Here is a 13,196-nt window from a genome sequence, read left to right as displayed (position 1 = left end):
TACTGAGTAATCTCAGTAAAGTTATATCAGGGCGAAAATCACAATGGAAGAGTCTTGTTGGTTTCTGTGTGACTGCATTCCTTCCTTGACCTTCTCAAGAGTTCAGGAGCATACAACAGTATATGGTGATGTAAATCACATGATGCCTGTAGTCCTATACTTGAGAAGAGACAAGAATCAGCTATAGATAGAATGGACAGCAGTAAACTGATTTCTGTATGTGATTTACTCTTAGGTGGTGATTTGATCACTCAGTGTTTTTACTTCCATGATTAAGAATGAGGGTGCTGAAATTCAATTCTGATATTTTATTTATTTTGTTCTTCAGATAGGAGTCTCGGTGCACTCCTTTCATATCAGTATGGCTGGCTTGAGCCTCCTCAATATTTTTAAATTAATATTTTCAAAATAACAAGTTTGTAATAACAGTAGAAATGTGTTCACATGCCTCTCTTCAATTAGGAAAAGCTCTCAGATTTCTACAATACTGAATAGTTTGTAGCTGTCTCATGCCATTAAATCTTCAGCCGACTTTTTCACAGAAAAAAACCTTTTTTTTTTTTTTTTTAAAAAAAAAAGGCTTCAAAATTCTATCTTGCATAATGTGACTATAAAGAATACATACTAAATGTGGGCAGGAACTGTTGGAAATACCATGTTGTAAGGTAAGTGAGTCACAGCCTGAACCACTGATGGAGCACCTGGGAAAGGGCCGTCAGCCCTGGGAACACAGGTGCAGCAATTTACCTGTGGGACAGGAAGGGGTGGAGCCTGGCTGCTCCTCTCTTAGACCTCATTTAAGGGCTGACTGCCAGTGAGCCAGGATCTCTGGTTGAAGTTCCCTCCCTTGTGAAGTCTATCCTGATTGCCTAGGTCTTTGGAGATGGTGAGCATCTTTCCTTTGTAACGTGGTTCCATCCATGCTGGTCCCTTTGCTCTTACACTCCTATATCCCCTTCCACCACGTTAATCTTTCTGATTGTAGCACGTGTGCTTTGAGATACAATCAGACTGGCAATAGCTTTCTTCATTTGTAGGGTAAGGCAGGTAGTTTTGCCAACAGTGATGCTGTTGGAAGATGTAACCACCTCCTACCAGCTCTTCCCTTTCCTGTTAGCAGAAGGGGTCTTCAGGCACTTGCTAGCTTCAAGCAAAATCAATGGGTAAGATGATATGATGATAAAAGGAAATGTGCTTAACTCTCCTTAACAGCTACAGGGAACTCTCTGTTTTTTTTTAGGGCAGAACTGCATCAGGCAGGAACTTCCTAGTGATGAATGCTAATACAGAGCTGATTCTTGCATTCATTAAGTAGATAATCTGGGCACACATCATCTTCTTTATCCTTCCTTAGGAAAAGAAACGTTGTGTATTAACACTGGGTTTTACCAGACAGAGCTAATTTTGTGGAGGAAAAGAACTTGGTTAAGACTCTAGCTGTATTAATACTGGGACTTCCAAAGATGCCATAAGATACTGTGCTTGCTTTGTAGTTTAAATGGCTTTTAGTTAATATTTGTTCACTCAAACATTCATTGTGCATAGGCATAAGTTCCTACGTAAATCTGTCTTTTGATGAGAAAGTCCATGAGTTTCTTGAAGATAAAACACGGGTCTTGGTTTCGTTTACAGTTCTTGCAGCAGCTTTGCAGTTATCTGATAGTGTGTCAGTTTGCTTCATCTCTATAAGTGAGTTTTCCAGTTGATAGAACTATCAGTAAAAACATAAGCATTGCTAGGGTGGCTTCGCCAGTTCCAGTAATCACTTTGCTTGGTGTTTTAGTGTGACGGGAGTCCTATAGGGGAGATTAACAAAAAATATTTCTCACAAAAGAGAACTATATCTCTTATTTGGACTACTTACCATTATTAATTGCTACAAATCAATTGTTATCAATTCAGCTGAAGCGTGTCCGAGAAGCTGAAAAACAATGTAAACCTCTCCTGGAGAAGAACAAGTGCCTCACAAAGAGAAATGATGAACTGATGCAGTCTTTGCAGCGCATAGAAGATAAACTCAAAGCAGTCACTAAAGAAAACATAGAAATGGTCAGTATTGAAGAGAAAATTGCATATTACTGCATGATATATGTCTGTTCTGGTGGAAACGTTTGCATGGTGAGTGCATACATGTGTGTGTACTACTATGGACAAGATTCAGCAATGGTTAGGTTTGTGCATAATAGCCTTACATAATGTTGTCTATTATGCTTGTGTGCAGTATTTTTGAGTGAACGCATAAAATCAGTCTTTAATATCCTGAAAACTATATTTGAGGCTGAATTAGAAGTTGTATTGAGTTATGTTCTACTCTACAAGGCTAATCAGTTTTAAGACTCTGCAATTCACCCATGCCCGGAAGACACACAAACTTATTGCAGACATTACAAATTAGAATTCTTTTTCCATGGCAGTCGTGGATGGCAAATCACAGCCCCTTGGCCTCTCTCACAGCAAGCAGGAGAGACTTTAGTGATCATGCATTAGACATCAGGGGACAGCACCACCAGTGCATATGGGTGCGCATGGCAACTTAGCTCCACTATCAAGAGTTGCCATCTGTTTTTAGTAGTGTAGATGCACAAATTATGCAAGTTAGCAGGCTGTGGGTGGCTGGAATAATATTCTTGGGCTATAGGTGTTTCCTCTTCCACACATGCTCAGAGCAGGCAGCACACAGTGTTCTAGTTAAAATAGTTATGGTGCCTCATTATTTCCCCTTCCTCTTCTTTTGGCAGGATACGAGTTTTTCACAAAGCTGAAATGTCCACTTGCTCACTGTATATGGTCAGTTGAGGGGTATCAGCAAATGCGTGGGGACATGGAGCAGATACTGGGATGTCCCCTGGACAGGGGATAAATGTATTTGCCATGCGGTGGGCCTCTGAATGCATGTGGCTTTTAAGGGGTAGAAGCTAGATTACCACAAAATAAATAGATGTAAGTCCGTATTGTTCTTCAAGCAGAACTCAGCTTTTCTGTGCTGCTTTGTTGTTAAGAACTGCTTGTGGTTTATAAAACTTGTATAGTTGATACTATGAATTATAAAATTACAAGTTATACAAATTATTTAGCAGAAGCATATTAATATGATGGTACATTCAGTTATAAATTAAGTGGAACTTTTCATTTAGAATGTTTGTTTTTCTTGTTTAATTGTTGCATCTTATTTTATCTATGTCTTCTTACTACAGAGAGAAAAAATGACCTCGCATCCTCCACTAAAGAAACTAAAGTCTCTAAATGACCTGGATCAGGCTAATGAAGAACAAGAAACAGAATTTTTAAAGCTTCAGGTCATAGAACAACAGAACATAATTGATGAGTTAACAAGGGTATGTCCAGAACACCAGGAAATTAGCAGCAATTCCTGTACAAAGTTAACTGCCACTAGTATTTCATATTATGAATAGAGTTCTGAGGTTTCATATCTTCCTTGCTCTTAACACCTATGTAGCTTTAGAAGTCAGAGTGTGTTGGTGTGGATTAACAGCTTTTTTTATGGGATGCTGTCTCTGCAACTTGAAAATGTGACATTGATGTGTGAACTGAGCTGTAGAAATGAACAGACTGAACAGTGGAGCTCAGGAACATACACACACGTTTGCAAGGCAGGGCTGTGACAAGCTGGCGTATGAGGTAACCATGCTGGAGAAAAAAATGCATGCACACAACGCAGTGCCCTTTGTGTGCTGGGAAAGAGCATGGTGCTAGTGGTTCTCTAGTTCTTATGCTGTATCCTTTAACACTGACAATCCCTTTTTCAGATAACTTTGCATTTTGTGGAGGGGAAGGAGAAAGATACTCCAAAGCAGGCTGTTTCTTCTCCTAAGGCACCATTGCTAGAAGTGGTGAAATCAACATGTGTATCTCTTAATAACTCTGAGACAGAGGAAGCACCACCTTTGCAGTGAAGGCAGTTTGCTTCCCATTATGAACCCAAATGGGTGCCCTATGAAAGCCTCCTGGTGACTTTCACAGGAAATTGATCAGTGTCTGTTGTCTGACAGCCGCCTGCCAAGGCAGCTACACAACAGCAGGGGCTGCTGTTCTGCTATTCCCTCTTCATCAAGTGATTTTCAGCTGGCAGACAGATTTAGGTATGAATCTTCCCTTCTACCTGGAATCATATTGCTTCTGAAAAATGTAGCAGTCAGTGGAAAAGCAGTGACTTATCTCATCTGTAGGTCTAATGTTCTGGGGCTGCAAACAAAAGAAGATAGAGGTAAAAATTGAGTCCAATAACTTTTCAATCTCACTTACCAGGACAGGGAAAAACTCATTCGTCGCAGAAGGAGTAAAAGGAGTTCAAAGCCAATTAAGGTAAGAGGAAAAATTATGAATTAAAAAAAGATATGTAAAAGTTGATTGGCATCTTCTGTTCTCGTGGTTTTGTTTTGTTTTGTTTTGTTTTGTTGGATTCAGATTCCTTTTACTGGTAATAGGGCTTGAAACTAATCCTCCAAATTAGAAACCCATACTGGCCATTTCCAGGCAGTTTCAGAAACCATGTTTTTCCTTCTTTAGAGACACGTGATAGACACAGTTTTGGGGTATGATGATGATTCCATGGACTCTGAAACATCCTCAGTGGCCTCATACAGAACAGACAGAACACCAGCAACTCCGGATGATGATCTGGATGAGGTAAGATCTGACTCGATTTCCATAGGCAAGGACAAATCTTCAAATGATTCTGACTTCCAAAGCAAGTGACCTGGGTTTTATTGCTGCATATTGGATGGCAAGTTCTTCATTAAATTCGGCCTCATTTTCATATACTCAAATACTGGGAAGTTCTCTCAAAGTCTAGTCCATGGACTCTACAGCTATGACTTCATTGCAGTCTGAGGTGACTTCTTCCCTCTCGTCTCCCAAGAAAATGAACTTGTCATGCTTCTTTTTAGCTTAAAGACACATAATTCAATTAATTCTACATCCTTATCACTTCTCATTACAGCAGGATCACCATAAAAGCTGTTCTAAATCAAGATCTGCAAACCAACTTGTGTTTAATACCTTACACTTGTGTTCTTTGCTTTGGCAGTGCTGTGCTGTCTAGTGCTTAGGCGTGTCCTTTCTCTTTCCTCAGAGTTTAGCTGCAGAAGAATCAGAGCTGCGGTTTCGACAGTTGACAAAGGAATATCAGGCCCTGCAGAGAGCTTATGCACTACTGCAAGAGCAAACAGGAGGCGTCATAGATGCTGAAAGAGAAGCCAAGGTCAGTAGTGGTCTGAGAGACAAAGCGTTTCATTACTATCAGAATGTTTTGATTTCTCATAGTGGCATGCACGGAAAAGAAGATAAATATTCATGGACATCTATCTGTTGCATTTCACTCATTGGCAAGTATATTTCAAGAGAGTGATGACTGAAGATGGACACAATTGCTTTGTTTACAAGGGTCTGTTCTCTGGCTGTTTCAAACCCTTACATTTAGACAGACATGTTGAAGCAGCCGCTTCTGTAGTTTGGCACAGAGTCACAGGAATGGTCTCCTGTTTTGCCCAGGTGTGAAGGGGTTGGATTTGTGTGTGTGTGTGAATGGAGGCCTATGTTTTTCCATAAAGGCATAAATTGCACCAACTTTAGAAATACCCACCTGAATGCAGCTTTTTTTCCCTTCTTTTCTGTATCTGTGGCTGCTGCGTTTGGGCTTGTCCTCACTTGTTGCAGCTGAAGTCTTTGCCATCCTGCTATTGCTGCTATACTTTCCATTGCATTGTAGTGTTACAGGCTCTTACTAGGGTCTTTGAGTAGAGCCTCACACTGAATATCTGGCCTTCCATTGCTCTGCTCCAGTTTAAAGCATGTTTATTAACAGACTTGAGTGGAACTACTGCTCTGTCCCCTTTTGCCATCTGTATGCATATGTAAGGTGGCACAAATATTACAGAGCTAGGATCTTTGTAGTGATTACTCATGCCGTAGAAATAATGGTGTAGATCCATTTTGTTTTTCTTTTTTTTTTTTTTAAGTCAGTCACATTGCTGTTTTGATTGTTGCTGAATGCTGTGTTTGACTTCGACAGGCTCAGGAGCAGCTCCAGGCAGAAGTCCAGAGATACAAAGCCAAAATAGAAGATTTGGAGAAAACTTTAGCACAAAAAGGACAGGTAAGCACCTCTTGTGTATTTTGTTTTTCCTGTTTTGTATCTTCACTCTGTTTAGAATACACCTAGCACAATTTCATTATAGACTTCCCCAAGATGTAATGTCTCTGTTAATAAACAGGCAGGTATAGCGTGCTTAGAAGCCTTGCTAAAGCTTGCTAAACTAATATGCTGTTGTTTTGTGATCCATGATTTGTTTATGTAGGATTTTAAAACCTGAGTATTGTGGTTCCAATTTTCAGCCTTGTGAGGTTTGATTATTCTGTAACAGAACTGCTTCATTCAACAGGACTCCCATTGGGTGGAAGACAAACAGCTTTTCATTAAGAGGAACCAAGAGCTTTTAGACAAGGTACGTTCCTGAGTTTTGCATGTCTGGAGGAGACTCAGGGGAGGTTATGTTATTGCTCTCTATGGCTACCTGAAGGAAGGTTACAGTGAGGTTGGGGTCGGCCTCTTCTCCAATGTAGCTAGTGATACAGATAGAGGGAATGGCCTCAAGCTGTGCCAGGAAAGATTGAGGTTAGGATGTTAGGAAAAGGTACTTCTCTGACAGACTGATCAGGTGCTGCTATGGGCTGTCCAGGGAGTTACTGACTGGGAGTGTTCAAGAAATGTTCAGATGTTGGACTGAGGGACATGGTTTAGTGGGAAATACTGAGATAGGTGGGCAGTTGGACTGGATGATCGTGGAGGTCTTATCCAACCTTGGTGATGATTGTGTTCACTCTGTAGGGTAATCTTGATCCTAAAATACGCCTTTTGGATGTTTACTCTAGTGTTTACAAGAATAGTGTATGGATAGCATAGTGTATTTGAATATGAACAGGATATACAGATAGAGTGATGTAGATAGATATGGCCTGTCCACCACTGATAAGACACTGTTGGTAGTAGTTCTTGATGATCCTAGTCTAAGACTTGGAAGTTTTGCTCAGCATTACAGCTCTGCTGTCAACATTATGCTCTTGCAGCATTGTTTCGAAGAGTTTGCTGATGCTGCCTCAACAGGACAATCAGAGCTGAGCTTCTTGATATGAAATGGTAGCAGAAATGAAGTCATCCTCTAACATCAGGACTTTTGTACTCCTGGTCTCAGTATAGTCCGTATGTTTGTTTGTTTGTTTTTTAAGGGCTTGAGTCACCCCTAGGTCCTGTGAACTTGCACTGCTCTTTTACTTGGAGCATTTACATGTGCATATGTATATCCATATATTTGTATGTATGCATTTTTAGTCATGCAATATAAGCCCATGAAGGACCTTAGCATTGCTTGCGTATCACCAACAGTTACAGCAGTGGCTGTACGTATGACTGCCATCAGCATGAGGCCGTTAACACCCAGCAATGGATCTCCTAACTTCTTTCACCTCTCTAGATAGGGCATCCTAGCTGTGCTTCTTCCCTTCCATAAACAAGTCTTTTAAGTCTCCAGCCCTGTGTCATACTTCCCCAGCCAGATGAATTGACCCAAGGGGGCTCATTTGGGAGCATGTTGATACAGATCAACTGTCCTGGTATTGGCTCCACTCGGAAAACCTCATTGCAAAATATAGATCTTGGCACTGGCCAGAGACTTGTGGAAGGGAGCAGGCTATAGGGGATCAGTGGTGGAACTGTCCAGAGCAACGAAGTTGTATCTAATTGGCCAGTGCATGTTATTCACATCTATTTGCTAATTGACAGAACTGTTCTTGAGGAGTGCTCGAATGAGACAGGATAGCTGCTTGAGTAACTGCATCCAGAGACAGTTGTCCCTGTGTGCCGACTGTGCTACACACTGAGAATCTCTGATCAAGCCCAGGACCTCCTCCAAGGCAGGACCAGGTGTTCCTGATAGGTGCTTATCCAAGCTGTTTGCAGAGTCCTCTAAGACTGTACAGTTCCCCTCCAAACCATCTATTCCAGTGCTTTACCATGAGAGCAATGCACATTATAGTTAATACAGACTAATCCAATAGCTAGCTTGATGTTTCCATCAGCCTTCCCACTGATGTTTGCTAGGATTGGATTGCTTTAGGAAAACCTTTAATGTGAGCATTTTATGATGTTTAGCAAGGTGAGCAGAAGTTCACCTGTAAGTTATGAACTCTTTGAGTTAACGTGGCAGCTAGAGAATCATCTCTAGAGGTTTGGCTTTTACACTGCCTATGCTGTCCAAACTGTTACGTGACAAATACTCAGTGTCTCATGTAACAGTCATGCAGATAATGAATTTATGTATATCTATTAGATAGAAAAACTGGAAGCAGAAAACAACCGTCTGCAACAGGAGCTACAGGATGCCCGGGACCAGAATGAGCTGCTGGAGTTCCGCAACCTGGAGCTGGAGGTAGTGATGTTCTGCTTGCAGTAGAGCTGGTAGCAGATGAAACCAGTTCACTCACACTGGACACCAACTTTGACTGTTTACACCAACACTGTAATGATATGATAGAGAAATTAATCAGTGCAAGCACATTTATTTGCAGTTTGTGGGAATATGTGGGCTGTAGTGTCCTGGAAACAGTAAGCTCCGTACTTGACTCATTTTGGTCTGAGCCAGATGCCTAGTAAGCAAGGCTAATCTTAGCTGATTAACTTTGGTGTGGCTGTGCAAAGTTATCACACTTGTAGGTATGTTTTTTCTCATACTTCAGAGCAGTCTGTTGTCAGCATGCTTTGTCCTTATTGCTGGCCTGGGGGATATATGCACAGTGCTGGCCAGAGTCTATTAAAATTAACAGAAATGAATTGGATTGAAATGACCCAGTGAACAAGATTTAAACTCCATCCTCATGTACTTTACTTAGGACTGCATCCTAGTTGGCAGCCAAAATTGCTGCTGATATCCAGTTGTGGTTTTTTTGTTTGTGAGCTTGTTTGTTTATTTTCTCATGGAAATGAAGAATTGAATTAAATGCTCACAAGCCAGAAGTGTATTTCAAGGTGAAATTTAATCTTGTGTGCTTGCCTGACTAAGAAAAGGAATGTGAAGTAACATCTTCAGATTTTTATTTTTCTTTGGCCTTTTAAAATAGGGGTTTGTAGGCTTTAGGCAGTGAAGGTGTATAAACAGCTATGTTTATCAACTTCCTTGAACCTGCTGCTTTCCATGAGTAGTAGAACATGTGATGTGAGGATGGGCAAGGATGTAATCCAAGTATCCTTGTAGTCTTAAGTAAAATATTTGCTCGTAAAGGTAGTACTATCAGCAGTGTATAGTTTTTTTTCAACACTTTACTGAGCAAATCACTTTAAATGACAGTCTTAGCCGACGACAGACAACTTGCAAACATACATAATTCATCAAATAAATAACGTGCCGTAAAATAATTAATTGGAATTTAGGATCCTATGCTGCTCTGCACTCTATTCTTAGCCTAGAGTCCTGCCATTAGATGTTACCAGCAGTTGTCAAATGCTGATGTAACGCTTTTCTCCTACTGTGAGGAGACTGAAGTTTGTAGAGCATGCTATAAACAGTAGCCGTGGCTTTTGCTGAGTTCTCTACGCATCTCATTCATGCTAACATGCTCTCTGGTGTCATCTTCATGAATATTCAGGAAAGAGAGAGACGGTCCCCACCATTTAATCTTCAAATTCACCCATTCTCAGACGGTGTGAGTGCTCTACAGATATACTGCATGAAGGAAGGGGTGAAGGTAAGTCAGTTTCATTGGGCAGGGCTCCCTACAGGAGTGGCTGTCCGTGTAATCACTTACATTGATCTCTGCAAATAACTCCAGTAAATTTTCAGGTTTAATCAGTTTAATGAAACTTGTTTGACACATGGAGTTGTAGTTGTAGTTTTCAGTATGATTACAAAACCTGGTGCAAAAGCAATTGAAATCAGTGTGTGTTGCATTTCCATGTTTTATCTCAATGTTTTTCATAGGAAGGACAAATAATGCAGACATGATAAAAATGTGTGTGCCTTGCCTTTATCTTATTTTCTATTTGCAGGATGTCAGCATCCCAGACCTCATAAAACAATTAGACATCCTAGGTGATAATGGGGTAAGTTAAGAGGGAGGTATTTTCTCTTTACAAGCTACATTCTGTACAGAGGATAAGTGAAACCTGTAACTGACTGTTTTCTAAGGTATTTGTTAAATCATGTAATATTGGAATTGTTCCTCTAGAGAACATGTACCTTTAACTTTAGCTTTTGTTGGACCTCTATAATCAGAGGATGTGTAACAAAGCAGTAGCTTTAACAGCTGGTTTGGTAGACTGGGAAGAATGCGTGTCCAGAGGCCAAATGACATCTGGAACCAGGCCTGACTGCAATCCAGGCACTCAGCAAAAACTTGTGATGAATTAGTTTGGCAGTATAAGCCCACCACATCTTCATCATGTCTAAGATTTCTCTGAAAGAAGTTTCATAAATAGGCAAGAAATACCAAACGCTGTGTGGCTTTCTAAGCAGACATTGCCCACTTAATCATCCTTGTGAAAGAGAATATCCTCTATCTGTGGTCAACATTAGATATGTTGTAGATATGCAGATATAAGAGTGCATAAGAAATAGTAAAAGAAGGATCGTGATTATCTCTGTGTGTACTGAAACAGATGAGCTTTAGCTTAATTGTTTTTCAAGAAGTTATGGAAATTTGGTTTAGAGAAGCTACCCCAAAGGCAAATGGGTCTAACTTTAGATTTCTCCTGAGGTGCAGCAGTGTGAAAACATAGTCCATAGCTTGTGAAGAAATAAAGCATTCTTCTTTCTTTTATGTTAGCAGACCTGGGACATTTTGATGTAGACCTAGTGTGTATAGCATGGATAATCTGTATCCATGTAGGAAACTAGAGCTAATTTTTATTCCTTCTCTTCACAGAATTTAAGAAATGAGGAGCAAGTGGCTATAATTCAGGCTTCCACTGTGTTGTCTTTGGCAGAAAAGGTAAAATGTGTGCTTGCTTTTCTCAAGTCTTATCTAATACTCATATAATGCTGTCAATTTTCAGCTCTGTTGTTGGAAATATAATCAAACTTTCTAGTATAGGAGGCAATTTCTTGGAAAAAGAAAACCCTGCTAGCAGTATTTTATATTAGTGTGCATCAACTAGAGATTTTGCAAGGATAGGAATACCTTAATGTAAATGTAATCACAGTCCCAAACACCTTGCTAAAGTGGCAGAGATGTCAGATTTACCAGACACGAGCAATGTGGTCAGAATAGCTGGAAATACAAAGTAAAATAAAACATTACTTGCCTAGAAAACACAGCAGGTTACAGCTCTCATTCTTTTGCCTGCAGTGGATTCAGCAGATTGAGGGAGCTGAGGCTGCTCTGCACCAGAAGATGATGGAACTGGAGAGCGATATGGTAGGCAGACTTTCTTTGAATGACTTCTTAGAAATATGTCACACTTGACGTGCCACAAGCTATTAAAAACTGGTCTTTTGGCAAAACACATATGGAGGCTTTCTGTGATTATTAGTCCATAAAGTTTCTTTTTCATGTGCAACAGCAGAATAAAGGAAAGAGAAACAGTTGACATTTGAGAACTTTTTTTATTAAGATAACTGTTTATTAAAAAATACAAAGACTCAGATGCTGCTTGGTGATTTTCAGAGATGTAAGTGACCACACTCTTTGCCTTAATGTTAAACTTAAACAATTAAAGTTTAAAAGTTAGTAGTGGTACTGCATTTTATTCTCTATAGATAAGTGGGAAATAATTTTCATGCTGTTTTATTTCATTGTGCTTTAAACCTATATAATCTTTAAGGTAAAACTCTCACAGATAAACTTGCTACAGTACTTTTATACTACTCTTATTCTAGTTAGTGGAAGTCTTTTAAAATTAGCCTGCCAGCATGAGTTGGCATGTCCATACTTAAGTTGATTAAGCTTAAGTTGAGGACTTAAATGCAGCATCTTTCTCCAAATAACATGGTCATGAAAATGCCTGATTCGGTTCCTGTTCTGTTGATTGCACTCTCACACTTATTCCAAAATAAGAAGATCAACAGAAGGTGTTGTCCATGCCTCCAGAGCTGCTGTCTGCACAAAAACTGAAATGCTACTACTGAAATGCTAAGCAGCACCACTAAGAAAAGAGATTATAGATTTAGCTTTATGTAGGAGATGTATTATCATGAAAAGCAAACACAGCTGTTTTTGTTCCTACTCTTCTATCTGAGATAGCCAAATACCAATAACCCTGCAGTGTCAGCTGTAGATCAGTCTTCTAGTCCTACCTAAGTCAGATATCCGTTGATTTAATAAAACTTCCCAAGCATTTTGAGTAACTAACTCATTTTTCTGTCCAAATGATCCTTTGTTGTAGGAGCAATTTTGCAAAATAAAAGGTTATTTGGAGGAAGAACTAGACTACAGGAAGCAAGCTCTTGACCAGGCATACATGGTATGTACAAAGGAAGTGCTACAGCATACATTGGTTCGCACTGTAGTGCGACACAGGCTCCATCTGGATCAAGAAGAGAGGTTTTTGCTTTCCTCTTGGTATCTTTTATCTGACACACTACCCATGCATCTGCAACACTTCAAAAGGGCGCCTAGGATTTGCTGGCACATCATAAAAAGGCAGAGCTCCTGAAGTCCAAAACTCTTCTGTCATCTGAAGGCAGATGTTGCTCATTAATGTCAACAAGTCCAAATGGAGTCAGTGCAATCAACTAGAACTCAGATCTGGAATCTTAGAGGGCCCATTTTGTGCATGCCATAGCAAGAAGATGATGTGCCACAAAGAGCAAGATTTCCTGCTGTAAAACACTGCTGTACCAAATTCTGATACGTAGGTCTGGTAAACAGCCACACAAGTTCAGCATATTTGGTTTGTCAGTTAATGGCAATGCTCATGACTAGCAGGGTTAAGAGCAAAATTAGTCTAGCACTGACTTTCAGTCTGTCTTGTTTTAAGACTTATTTCTAGTGCAGTGAATCAGCTTTAGAGTTGGTGAAATATTCATCTTTTTAATTGCAATTATGAAATACATATGAAAGTTTTGTCCAACTCCTGATCATCACTATAACCACTTAAAAAAAAAAAAGTCACCAAGAGGTGTCAGTGACAGTATTAGCATACCATGCAAATAAGTGCGCGCTTCTTTGGTTTAAGCACTGGGCCCTTC

General features: G+C 40.0%; 1 protein-coding gene across 7 annotated transcripts in view; it reads left to right on the top strand.

The window, feature by feature from the left end:
- Positions 1-13,196, top strand: part of JAKMIP2 (janus kinase and microtubule interacting protein 2) — a 39,659-nt gene that overhangs the window by 17,165 nt on the left and 9,298 nt on the right. For all 7 annotated transcript variants that reach the window (XM_052689835.1, XM_052689840.1, XM_052689841.1 and 4 more), the window contains exons 6-18: positions 1,903-2,049; positions 3,195-3,335; positions 4,267-4,323; positions 4,528-4,647; positions 5,093-5,221; positions 6,032-6,115; positions 6,402-6,464; positions 8,346-8,444; positions 9,658-9,756; positions 10,058-10,111; positions 10,933-10,998; positions 11,356-11,424; positions 12,392-12,469. In XM_052689835.1, the coding sequence (XP_052545795.1) occupies positions 1,903-2,049; positions 3,195-3,335; positions 4,267-4,323; positions 4,528-4,647; positions 5,093-5,221; positions 6,032-6,115; positions 6,402-6,464; positions 8,346-8,444; positions 9,658-9,756; positions 10,058-10,111; positions 10,933-10,998; positions 11,356-11,424; positions 12,392-12,469 (1,206 nt within the window). The remainder of the gene's footprint in view (positions 1-1,902; positions 2,050-3,194; positions 3,336-4,266; positions 4,324-4,527; positions 4,648-5,092; positions 5,222-6,031; positions 6,116-6,401; positions 6,465-8,345; positions 8,445-9,657; positions 9,757-10,057; positions 10,112-10,932; positions 10,999-11,355; positions 11,425-12,391; positions 12,470-13,196) is intronic.

The sequence above is a fragment of the Tympanuchus pallidicinctus genome, unplaced genomic scaffold (genome assembly GCF_026119805.1).
Source record: "Tympanuchus pallidicinctus isolate F22 unplaced genomic scaffold, pur_lepc_1.0 scaffold25, whole genome shotgun sequence".
In the NCBI taxonomy this organism is placed as follows: domain Eukaryota; kingdom Metazoa; phylum Chordata; class Aves; order Galliformes; family Phasianidae; genus Tympanuchus; species Tympanuchus pallidicinctus.
This window is presented reverse-complemented; position numbering and strand designations above follow the sequence as displayed.